Source organism: Sander lucioperca, chromosome 6, assembly GCF_008315115.2.
Source record: "Sander lucioperca isolate FBNREF2018 chromosome 6, SLUC_FBN_1.2, whole genome shotgun sequence".
NCBI classification, from domain to species: domain Eukaryota; kingdom Metazoa; phylum Chordata; class Actinopteri; order Perciformes; family Percidae; genus Sander; species Sander lucioperca.
The window spans coordinates 38,227,227-38,239,623 of NC_050178.1; the positions used below are offsets into that span (position 1 = coordinate 38,227,227).

General features: G+C 45.6%; 2 protein-coding genes across 3 annotated transcripts in view; one reads left to right on the forward strand and one right to left on the reverse strand.

Annotated features, from left to right (window-relative positions):
• Window positions 1-1,089, forward strand: part of slc25a26 (solute carrier family 25 member 26) — a 58,609-nt gene extending 57,520 nt beyond the window's left edge. For both annotated transcript variants that reach the window (XM_036001867.1, XM_031278038.2), the window contains one exon: window positions 1-1,089. This exon is cut by the window's left edge and continues 90 nt beyond it. In XM_036001867.1, the coding sequence (XP_035857760.1) occupies window positions 1-24 (24 nt within the window). In that variant the 3' untranslated portion in view covers window positions 25-1,089.
• Window positions 1,090-2,743: 1,654 nt separating this feature from the next.
• The window catches only part of lrig1 (leucine-rich repeats and immunoglobulin-like domains 1), a 38,054-nt gene continuing 28,400 nt past the window's right edge, over window positions 2,744-12,397 (reverse strand). The window contains exons 10-18 of the mRNA XM_031278025.2: window positions 11,265-11,336; window positions 10,719-10,790; window positions 10,351-10,514; window positions 9,258-9,611; window positions 8,075-8,356; window positions 6,152-6,586; window positions 5,831-5,965; window positions 5,356-5,613; window positions 2,744-4,758 (exon numbers count right to left, since the gene is read on the reverse strand). Of these exons, the coding sequence (XP_031133885.1) occupies window positions 4,556-4,758; window positions 5,356-5,613; window positions 5,831-5,965; window positions 6,152-6,586; window positions 8,075-8,356; window positions 9,258-9,611; window positions 10,351-10,514; window positions 10,719-10,790; window positions 11,265-11,336 (1,975 nt within the window). The 3' untranslated portion in view covers window positions 2,744-4,555. The remainder of the gene's footprint in view (window positions 4,759-5,355; window positions 5,614-5,830; window positions 5,966-6,151; window positions 6,587-8,074; window positions 8,357-9,257; window positions 9,612-10,350; window positions 10,515-10,718; window positions 10,791-11,264; window positions 11,337-12,397) is intronic.

Here is a 12,397-nt window from a genome sequence, read left to right on the forward strand (position 1 = left end):
GCTGTAGCAGCTCGTCCTCTGTGACTGTCCTGTGTCCTGAGCCCTGGTGGATTAGCAGCGGGGGAAGCATCTCTGGAAGTAGCACCCTCGTCCCTTGGAGGCCCCCTGCGCCTCCATGCTGCTGGGCCCCGAGAAGCAAGGAACACCTCTTGCCAGTCCACTGGCCTGATCGCATTGCCTGGGGTGCTGCATTCCTGCTCATCAGTGCCCAGAGCTTCTTTAACAGCACCAGCAGTTTGGTGAAGTGGAGCCACACCCTGTCACACAAAGCTAGCAATGAAGCATCTTTACTTTTCAACAGTCTTGTATAAAGTACTTGAAAGCAGTGTGTGTGTGTGTGTGTGTGTGTGTGTGTGTGAGAGAATCAATGAGTTATGGTATTAAAGACTGACCTCTTGGAGTTGAGGTTTGGTCATTTGTTCCCCTGTAGGCTGTCCTGTAAAGCTCCCTCTACGTGGTTTCATGATCATTTTAGTGTTTTTTCCATATTTTTCTCTCTGCTAAGCCAGGCCACCTGTGTTAAAGACCCACCAGGGGAGATACTCAGTAATATCTCACCATTGTTACATTCCCGCTGGAGCACAACTGAGCTCATCCACCTGCAAGAGCTTTAATATTATACTTAAGATGCCTACAATAGTAGAGCACTTTGTTAATTTAACAAGGCTTTAGTTTTATTAGGAGCCTCAAGTGTCCTGCACCAGCTTTTGTGTTTCAGTTTGGGCTATGTATCATGTGTTTATTGTGAAATATATTTTTATTAGGTTTTTAGCTTGATTGGATGGTTTGACATGGGCGCTGTTGTCGAAGAGTCTGTAAGAAGTGACTTCTTAATCTCAAGCCTGTGAAAGTGCAGGTTTATCAAAGTTAGCTTGACAAAAAAAAAAAAAAAAAAAACTTTTGGTATTCAACGGAGCAATGGTGTTATAAAGAGCTTTATTACACGACTTTGTTGAATACTCGATTCTGATTGGTCAATTAGGGCATTCTACGATCTGTTATTCATTCATAGCAGCGGCGTGCTATGGACGCAGTTCTTATCACAGACTGGAGGACCGTTTTTAAATCAAAAAACATTTTTAATCAAGATTTTGTCATGTAATAACGAAGATACTTATAGTAGGTGTTCACTGCAAAGACTTATTTAATTATTTTCTTTAGTAGTAGTTAGATAAGAAGATTGATACCACTACTCTCACGTCTGTATGGTAAATATGAAGCTACAGACAAAATCCTTTTAGCTTAGCATAAAGACTGGAAGCAGGGGGAAACAGGGAAAAATCCATCTACCAGCACCTCTAAAGCTCATTATTTAACAGGCAGTGACTTCCTTGAGTCTTGTCACCAACGTGGAGGCATCAGGATATAACTTCCCCCGGCCAAAAAATAGACGACCACCCATAAACAACTTTGATTTTACAAATTGTGTACGGATTAAACAAACAAGATTTAACGTGTTGCTTAGTGAGTTGATTCAGAGGAGCCAGGGTAGCTGTTTCCTCCTGCTTCAGTTTTTATGCTCAGCTTCCTTTAAGAGAAGGGTTGGCACTAAAAAGCACCGCTAATATGAGCTAGCATAAAAGAGGGGTCAGTTCACTCAATGAGCATATTTTTGCACTTAGTCTCATTGGTATATACTGTACTGTAGCCGTGCAGGTGGTTTGGATTTGCCAAGTTTCTGAGATATCAGCTACTGAGGCCTGAAACCAAAATCATCTGCATGACTAGATCAAGTGTGGATAAGTGGGATTTTTCTAAACAGACCATTTAAATATCAGTAGTTATGATGATACAACATGAACTACAGATGTAATTTCAACTGGTCTTACACAGGAAATGATATGCTTCTGTGGGATTCATTTAATGGTTGATGTGTTAAAGATACGTGTTCTCCTGTGTCGACGCAGTAAAAAGATGCCTTGTTCTGCACCAGCCAATTGTACAAGATGTTTTCCACTCTCCACTCATGTTCTTTTTTGTTTTTTTTGGCAAAATAAGAGCACCCAGCTATCCATGATAACTTATTACAATATTACCAACTCACTCCTTTATGCCTGATTGAAGGATTATTTAACAACATATGCAGGAACAGTTAGCCATAGGATCAGTGTTTTTCCATCTTGTATTCTGTGAATTAGCTCAGTGTTGTCATTACAGTCCGTACGGAGGTAAAACTGAGGACTTGGTAAATCCTGTCAGAAGATGGATGGCCTCACAGGTGGGAGTGTTTGTCATGCTGCTTGTCACTAGGCTGGAGGACAACAATGGTCGGCGTGTGATTGGTGGAGGCCACGGCCAGTAGCATGTCAATCATCCGGTGACAAACATCCATCTGGAATGCACATTCTGGCCAGCCACTGACCCTCAGTCAGCCCCGACTCAATAGCAAATATTTTAAACAGCCCGCAGAAGGAAAAAATATGCCTGCTGTCTTTGGAGCTTCAGGGAGACAGCACACATTCCATGTGTGTGTGTGTGTGTGTGTGTGTGCGCGTGTTTTTGTGTGTTAGTGTGTGTGTGTTTTTGTGGTCCAGGCACACGCTACTTCACTGCTTTGAAGATCAAGGTCTCTGGATTTCATGTCTTGGGGCGTGCTCTCTGAATTGATGGCTTCTCCATAACCACTGTGACATGTGAGCAGCGCTAAATGCTAACTCAGCTGTTTGTGATTCCATTGTCAATCCATCCGTTCTGTTCATACAGGAAAGAAAACAGGCAAAACACTTGTAATAGCAAAATGTGATTTTTATTAGACACGTCAATGCCATGTTAGACACTTTGCGGTTTTAACTTTGACATTGGTACAATGGTTTCGAACGGTTTGTTTCAATAAATTACTCCATACATGAACTGCATCTCTCTCCCTCTTGTCCATTTTACCTGCTACACTGGGATTAGTTTTCCAGCAGTGATCTTTGATTGGTCTTTCTGGTAATGTCATCTCGGATAGGTGCTATCAGGTGTAACCAGAGGAGCGTGTCCTCCAGTTTACCTTGATAAGGCCACTGGTAACAGAACACAGTTCAGACAAGGGCTTACTGGCGAAACGCATGCATACATTAGACAACGTAACTACTTTGACTGAATTCTGACCCAGTGTATCCAGGGATTGTGACAGTCCGAGGAGCGTCTGACTGCATTAATCCTCCAGGTTTGGTTAGAGCACGTCATTTCACAAGCCTCCTGACTGTTCACAGCATGAACCTTTAGTCACCTCAAACGTTACTCAACTGTAGTGATGATGAGAAAGTTATTGTTACACTGTGGTGATGTGACAGAGGCAGAATACTGGCCGTTTAACGGTGGATGTTGAGGCACATTACAGCAGTAGCACAATAAAACATTCTCCCTGATTCTCCATCTTTCCCTAAATTCATAGCATAAGAGTGGTATATTTAAGCATTCAGCCAATTAAATGTGAACCAAGAACACATTGTACGTGTCCATAACTGAGCGATCATTGCTGACTTTTTACAGCTTATAAAACAGCTGTTTGACCACATTTGGTTGTGAACGTGTGCCAGAGTTTCTTGGATAAATAAAGAAACTAATCAGAATCAGAGAAGAATATTTTTCCCCAACTACATCAGAGCAGCTTTGCAGTAACTTGTAGTATTGTGAAACAGGTGGAGCCTTAATGGTACAGTATGTACTGTCGACTTTACTGTGTCAAAATAAGTGGAATGTCTCCTCACATAGAGGAGGTTCCTGCATTCCTATTGGCAGATATCATGTACACAATCTGCTTGTTTATGACGTAAATACAAAAAGTGCTTTAACTGACCGCCCACAAATATCCCAGCTTGAACCATCGGACGTACCAAAATAATTTACATCAAAGCTCTTCCTTCATACAATAACAATGAATGTGAACGGTGTGTCTGTAAGGCCATGGTTGGCAGCATTTGTCAAAAAACATTCAAGTGCAATCAAGTGTTTGTTTTGTGTGTTATAAAGAGTGTACCAGTATCTCTCACAAAAAGTCGCTCTATAAATGCTGAGTTTTCTTTGATCATGCATTAAGGCACCGCAGCTGAATGTTGGTAAAAGCTGAAAAAGGCTGTTTTTTTGAATAAAAAAAAAAAAAAAAAATACCATCACTCCTTTCTTTGTCATGCACATAAATTCAAATACTCTTTTGTAAAAGTTATATAATATATAATATAAGAAAACTCTTATGTACAGTCAAATGTCCAAAGGTATATTTCTCTTTTTTCTCCCTGCACATACATATACTGTACAAGATTCCCTACATTTACATGCTTCAAATGCAAGTCACATTTTTTGGAGCTAGAATTTTTATTGGTCACCTCCCAAAGGAAGGTTTTTAACTATATACAGCTGATACGCTCAGATGGGACGCCACCCACACAAGCTCCACCTTCAAACTCCGGATGCCCCCTGCCTTTTCACATCCTGGTGCCTCCTTTCAGTCCAGATCCAGGAGGCTCAGGATCAATCGCCTCGATATGAGGTAGCAGTTTATTTCCCAGTGCAAAAAATAAAAGTCCACTCAGCAACCGCGAGTCCACTTTTGGGCTGGATGAAGCGCCTGCTAGTCGCTGGCTCTCCTTAGGGGGGCGCTCTCATTCTGAGAGGCTCTGAGGGTGTGTCCATTGGACAGCAGAGTCTGCCTGAGCTCAGTCTCACAGTCACTTTCGAGGCGGCTGTTGCCCGTCACGCCGGCCAGCTTCACCGGCTTGTGGAAGGAGTCCTCCTGTGATGGGGAGCACACCGGCGTTTGTCCCCCTCTGCTCGCTGACCAACAAAAAAGAGAAGGTGGAGGAGGGAGAAAAGAGAAAAGTCAGTGACGCGGCATGTATATAGACAAACATGCATTCAGCTTTAGGATATAGAGGCAGTGGAATGTATGCATAGGGCTGCTTTGACATGTGGTGGTGAGAATTGGTATTTGGAGGCCAATTCCACTGGTATTACTCCTCATTTAAGAGGCTGAATCCCAGAGCAGGCCCAGACGTGCAACTGCAGAAGTTTGGCAGCAGTCACAACTCAGTGCTTCTTTGCAGTGTTTTCAGAGAGATATCCTAAGGGGCTCTGGGCGTGCAACTATGATACACTGTCAAATTCTGGTAGGGGCCAATCCATCAACAGTCACAGTCAAAGGAATTTGCCTTGACAAGGGTTCCTTAATTCCTAGTAGTTTCTCATGGTATCACCTGATATAAATGATATTCCTCAAAAAACAGCTTTAAAAAGCCTACTGGATGAATTACCTAACTGATTTTGTCTATGTGATTAGGCTGTTGCCATTTGTTAGCAGTTGTAGTGCAGGTCCTGAAGGCTACAAACTCTCCTTTAAGCATTCAAAGTACATTTAAACTCACTACACCTTACCTGTTCTATCATGTTGGTCCAGCTGTAATGTATTGTGGTTTTTTGGAAACGTGGATGTCCCGTTGCAGAACGGGGTGGAGTGTGGCCCTGCGTCATGCAGCTCCCCTGGATGACAGTGAGAGTAAGGTGGGGGAACAGAGTGTTGTTGGTACTCCATGCATCCAGCATGGCCAAACCCGTGTGTCAGGTAGTCGGAATCTTTGGAGTAGCTGCTGCCGTTCTCCATACAATCTGTACACACTACTGCACCGTTGAAACCTGCAGGCAGGCAGGGAAAGAGAAAATAAAATGATTTGGAGACAGACAATCAACAACTGTATGTCAACACTGTGGTTAGGGTGTCTGCAGTAATTAGTTCTGATGCTGTGCAGGTCTTCAGAGACAACGTTATGCAACACACCAACTTTGCTCACAGAGAAACTGCTAGGCAGCGGAAACATTTGGCCGACCGAGCAGAGTCTGAACTTTCACGTACCTGTGGTGTCTACGATGTGTCCGTTGGGCTGAGGGCCACCGCCGGCCTCCACGCGTATACACACATCCTGTCGCTCGGACAGCGTGCCCTGGGAGGACAGGTAGCTGGGTACGTCTGGAGGAACTATCGTCTCATCTGGGAGAAATGAAAGAGCCGAAAACAGGACATTACAACCAGGGCTGTGGACACAGTGACACTATAAAGCTAAAATAATTAGTTGATTTAAAAAAAAAAATTTAAAAAATGTTTTATTGCCTAACTAAATCCAATTTTCTATTTTCTTTTACCCATGATAATATGACAGAATAGATCCAAGTTCACCTGTGTTGGTGACACTGCACTCCTCGCTCTTCTTCCTCGTCTGGTAGATGATGCAAACCCACACCAGCGACGTCACCACAATACTCGTCACCACAGCGATGACTATGATCCCTATAGTGACCGTGCTTGGCCCCACCGATGGTGTGCAGGGGCTGCGGCGCTGAGTCACCACCAGCTGGCTGTGAGCGCGCTCCGTGCCCAGGGTGTTGGACATGAGGCAGGTGTAGCGGCCGGCGTCCTCCAAAGAAGCCGAGCCGATGACCAGCAGCTGGTTCCCCGGGGTGAAGTGGTGTCTGTCGGAGGGGCGCAACGGCTGGTCGTTGCGCAGCCAGGTGATGCGGGGCGGCGGGCTGCCCAGGGCCTTACACTGCAGGGCCACTGTGTCGCCGACCACCACGCTGCGGTCCTCCAGTTCCTGGGCCAGGTGGGGTGTTTCTAGAGTGATATGTTTCTCGTCAAACATTTGGTCAGGGATTTCTATTCTATTATTATTCTATGGCGTCAACGTTTTAGGTTTCTGCTTTAGCTCTGCTTTTTCACAGTATTGATGACAGACTGCTGAGTCAGCTGGATAGGCTGAGCACAACGTGTGATGTTCTGAGTTTGATATCCAACCACGGAAAGCTTATCTCATGATGACAGTCTCATCTAACATCCCTATTTATACATCTGAGGTCATATCTGTAATGCTTACAGATTATGAAATCAGTTCACTTGATCACACATTTTAATTACAGCACACAAACAAGATTTCTCTCGGGACAGGATCCTCTTCAGAACAATGTTTTCGGTGTTTCCCCGGCAACTTCACATTGTGCTGAATGGAGCACATTGAATTGAATGCGTGTGTTAAGGTAGGCCTCTCCTCTCAAGACTGAGCACTTCCCCTCACAGTGGGACATACACAGATTAAGAGATCTCACTTAGCCCACTTCAGTCGCCCCTCTCTCTTCTATCAATACTTTCTCCCTCTCCATCAATCCCCCCCTCTCTGCTACCCTCACCCCTCTTTCTTTTCTCTAAATTCCACTTGCCTACCTTCCCCCACACACTGACTCCACCATTCCAGTTCTTCTTTGGCTCCCATTTTTCTCCCCCGCCACTCTTTTTGAAGACAGGGGCCCCTCGACTGCAGCCACCCGCCCCTCTCCTTCCCCTCTGCCTCTCAAACCTAAACATCACAGATTCAGTCTAGAGGCATGGTCGCTCGCTTCAATGTTTTACATTTTTGAGTGGATTAGCACTTAGCTTGAACTGCTATGAAGTCTAACAAGTCTCTCACAAGTCGCACAATATGCACATATGTCACTACAATACTAGTCTAACCACATTAAATATATAAACTGTTGCTTCTGAGCTCTTTAGGGGGAAATTATGACTTGCAACTATTGTATGTGAGCAAAGCCTCCCCCCCCCCACCGTTCAACAAGGGACTGCTTTGCTCAGTCCAAAGACAAAGGACAAAGATGATCTATGTCCTGAGATGTTATAGGAGAGCAGCTCTGTTTTGTTTGATTTAACAGTGTAAAACAGCCAATAAACTGGGAGCACTGAGGCCTGCAGTGAAGCAGCCATGACTGTTCCTCCCACCGAGAGAGAAGAAAGGGGGGGTGGGAATGCCTAACAAACAACCCCTCTGTGAGTCCCCCTTGCTTCCCCACCATCCCCCCTTTGACCCCCGACTGTGGCCTTTGGCCATTGACCTGCAGCAAGGCCACAGCTGCCGAGAAAAGAAAAATATAAAGCCTCTCATTCTACGGCCTCGAACTGACCAATTCCCAACTGACCGCCAAGCTATTTACAAGTACTCATTTTTTCGGATGTGGGAAAATGATCAACACTGGGTAACACTGACCACAAGTCAAATATATTAGCTCAATTAAACTACAATGAAGGCTTATCACAGGAACGTGCAGCTCTTACCCAGCACGGTGAGGGTGGCGTTGGCAGAGGTGGTGCCCGCTGTGTTTTTGGCAGTGCAGCTGTACACGCCCATGTCCTCCGGCTTGACGTCCATGATGAAGAACACGTCATCGTCGGGCATGACGTGCATTCGGCGCTCCCGGGCGGCGGGGAAATCCGTGCCGCCGTCCTTCTGCCAAGCAATCTGCGGTGCCGGGTGGCCCTCTGCGGCGCACTCCAGCCTCGCTGTGTGGCCCGTCCTGATGGTGCTGTCCCTGGGAGTCTTCACGAAGGATGGGAGAACTGTGGACAGAAAAGACACCATTTACATTTGTAAAGTCTGTGCAAAACAGCATCAACATTGTTAACCTTTATGTATTATGGGGAAATCGACTGTCGAATGTCTGTTTTTTGTTTGTTTTTAAAGCAATTCCCTCAATTCATAGTGATGCAGTTGTTTAGGATTACAGAGCATTACGCACTCAGTTCTTCTACTCACGCTTTCACAGCTGGTGCCGGAATTCGAACCAGTAAACTTCTGGGCACAAGCCCACAAATATAACCACTACAGGTAACTGTTACATGCATGTACGTGCCAAGACAACAGGCTAAAAATAATTCTGCCATTACACCACAAAGTAAAGAAGCAGCTACAGGTCTGACGCAGACTTGGGCAGGAAACCCAACATAAATACTCTCCACTTACAGAAAAGCAGAGTGACAGAGCGCGGAATAGATGGCCCCCTGTTAGCGCTGACATGCAGATAAATCAATTTGTTCCGAATACCATCCTGGGAGAGATGGAGGCCGAGCGAGAGAGAGAAGACTTTATTCAAGTGAAAGAGAAGAACTTGGCATGGCCACTAATCTCAATCGCTCCGCTGTCAGCCGGGACAATTGAAACTCAGATAAGTTTAACATAGACAGGCATTTTATTTGGTGGAAATGATGTAATCACACACATATTAACAGAGATATTGGAGTGTTTTTTTCTGTCTATCTTGTCTTTGCATGACACTGGACCACTTCTATTCCTCTATTTTCCCCTCACGTTTGAATTGCCAACATACTTTTTACAACTAGTGGCCCAACTCTTAGTCACCTTCGATAATGATATTATAGTCCATATCAACAGAGGTTTCTGAACCAGAACCAGATCCAGAACTTCCAAAATGTCTTGAACCTTTTGAAAGAACAAACCTACCGTTGACAATGAGACGGGCCTTGCTGGAGTAGGTGGAGCCAAAGTGGTTGGTGATGATGCACTGGTAACGGCCCTCGTGGGCAAAAGTGACACGCCGCAGGTGCAGGATAGTGGTGTACTCCATCACACCTCCACCTGCACCTGGCACATCAGATGTTGTGCCTTGGTGTTGAGCGTGCACGTGGGCGTAGTTCTCCGTCTCGGCCTGGCGAAGCAGCTCCTGGTCCTTACGCCACGCAAAGGTCATCGGGGAGGAGCTGCTGCTCGCGGCCGTGCAGGTGAGACGCACGTCGCTACCAAGGACCGTCACCAAAGTTTCTGGTTGCACGGTGATTTGGGGCTTTGGAAGGTCGTCTGAGGGTGGAGAGATAGAAAGGCAGAAGTGGAAGGAAGAAAGAAAGTAAGAAAGGGCCAAGGGAGTGAGGAGAGTTATCAGAGGGACGAGATAAAAAAGAAAAGACAAATTGAGTTGGAAGCATAAATCACAGTCCAATGCAGGGTTTTCCCTTGGGTTTGTAATATAGACTTAGGTGCACATATTTGGGGGGTGTTTAGTGGTCCTCCCTCAAGAAAATGTTAAGTTTTACAAATTTCACATAATTCTGGACCATTATTATTACCATATATGTGTCTAAAATATTGAAAAAGCTAGAGCAGATAATAAATAAAGTACACTCAAAAAGCTTAAAGACAAAACTTGCTAAAGAAGTCAACTGCGGACAAACTTCAATCAACAGATCTGAGAAAAGTTTCGCTGCATTCATTCGGCTAACGACTTGGGTGCTGCGCCTAAGCCTCATAATGGTAGGGAAAACCCTGCAATGTCAAACATCACAAATGCCTCTCAGTAGATGTCTGCTTGCTATGCATAAATGGATGTAAAAAGAGGCAAATAAAACACGCTTAAGGAGCCATTAGGATGTCTCAGTTCAAATGCAAAGCAAAACAAAAACACCACACAAACAAATATGTGCAACTATGTAAATAACAGAACAGCGCCAAGATGTCAGTGTGGCCCATCTGTGCCTTGAACACCTCTTGCGCACAACACACTCGTCCGCATAAACACAGATTAAGCACACATATAACTCACCACACACAAAGCTGTTGGACGGAGCCTGGAAGATGCTGGTGCCCTTAAGGCTCTCCGGGTGGGCACAGGTGGCATTGACACCAGCCTGCAGACCACGTGTCACCAACCAGTCAGGCAGCCAGTGAAGCTGGCAGTCGCACAGGAAGCTGTCGCTCTGAATGAAACTGTAGAGGAGAGGAGTAAGTACATGTGGTATATATCACATCTATTGCACCTGTAACTAAATATGTGTTTCTGATAGTGTGTGCGGATGCCAAAAGCACTGAGAGTGAGTTTCAATCCCATTCGAGGCTGCTGGCTGCTTCTGCATGTGTGGAGTTGTGCACATAAATTATGTGTATTTGTGTAAATGCATCATTGGAACTCACAGGGTTTTGAGGTTCTTCATTTTACTGAAAGCATCGGGCTGGATGGAACGAATAGCATTCTCTCCCAAGTTCCTGTTGGGACATTACACATGTCTCATCCAACTGTACACACATTACAGCGGCCACACACACGCAGGCTTTCATTAGCAAAGGTCCGACGTTTAACAAAGGTGGAAATATTACGGCCTGTATGTCTGAGTGTGCTACATGCCACAGTTTTCCGTCCCTCCCTGCCCATATTTGACAGAGGCCTGTGAAAGAGCTTATAGGAATTCCATTTCTTCTGCGGAGCTCACCATATGCTCAATAACTTTGTTCCTGTGCAGAGGCAGGAAAAAAAGGCCAAAGTTGAGATTGTGTTATAGGCTAACGAGAGAGAAGCAGCTGGGCGCTTGCAAAAGCCTCTGTCTTCTCCTTTTACAAAGACGCTATTAAATTGCTAGCAGCCTGCTCTCTGCCAGCTACTTTTGGCAACCCCTCTCTCTCTCTCTCTCTCTCTCTCTCTCTCTCTCTCTCTCTCTCAGCCAAGCCTTGTGGAATACTCACAGGTGTTCCAGGGTCTCTAGGCCAGAGAAGGCTTTCTTGGCCACCGATTTGATCTTGTTTCCAAACAGAGTCCTGCCGTTTCCAAACATGAAGGGTGTCAATAGATGAAGAGAGAGGGAAGAGGGGAAGAAGGGGGTGAGAAGAGGGAGGTGAAAAGAAAGAGCAAGAGAGGGAGAGAAGCACAATTAGCAAGGCTGAATCTGATAAGAGTGAGGGGATTGAGGTATTGGAAATTCGAACTGTGTGGAGATTAGCCAGGAGGAAGGGTAAGCGAGACTGGATGAGGTTGGAGTTTGGGGAATGGGGGGGTGGGGGGCACCTGGGCTCTGCGCTGCTCTTCAAAGACCACTTTTATGTTCATTAGAATTCAATAGCAATGACTGGGTGGGGCTATGTGTGTGTGTGTGTGTGTGTGTGTGTGTGTGTGTGTGTAGAACATACGTGCAACCATGTGAGTGGTGTGTCTATGCAGTCAGGCCTGGTTTGAGCCAATAAGTAAGTTGCTGTTCCCTCCCTGATTTGGGGTACTAATCTCTTCTTCCCCCCTCTCCCCGCTGCCCCCTCCCCTCCCTCGCTCCTCTCCTGTTGTAGCCTTTACTTCACAGGAAGAGGAGACACGGCTGGCTGGTTCACAATGAAGACCCCGGTGTTCGAACTCATCCACATGTACACACAAACGGCTGCCTCGTCACAAGGGATGATAAGAGCGCTACTTTGCAACTTTTCTTTTAAAGGATTTGGATTTGGCTCTCAAAACAAATACAAACAGAATAAAATGCCAGATCTACTCATCATTTTTTTCTTGGCTTAGACCACTTCCCTCCCATGTGGCGGCATTCACAAGCTGCTTTAAGGAAACCCAGTGTATGTGGTGAACACTTTGATGTCTCACCCGTTCTTTCTCTTTTCTGAATCTCTTTTTCCCATGGCTCGCTTTGCCAGAGTCGGGATGCAGCGGGCCGCTTCCGCCAACGCCGTGACAAAAGGGGCCGGGTCAGAGGGCAGGGCGTGTGAGGCGTTTGATGTTGATGACTGAATGCAGCCCTCAATTTTACCCTCTCTAAGTTCCTAACAACAGGGACTGGGTAAGAGAGGACGAGAGGAGCGGAGGCATGGAGGAGAAATAGGAATAA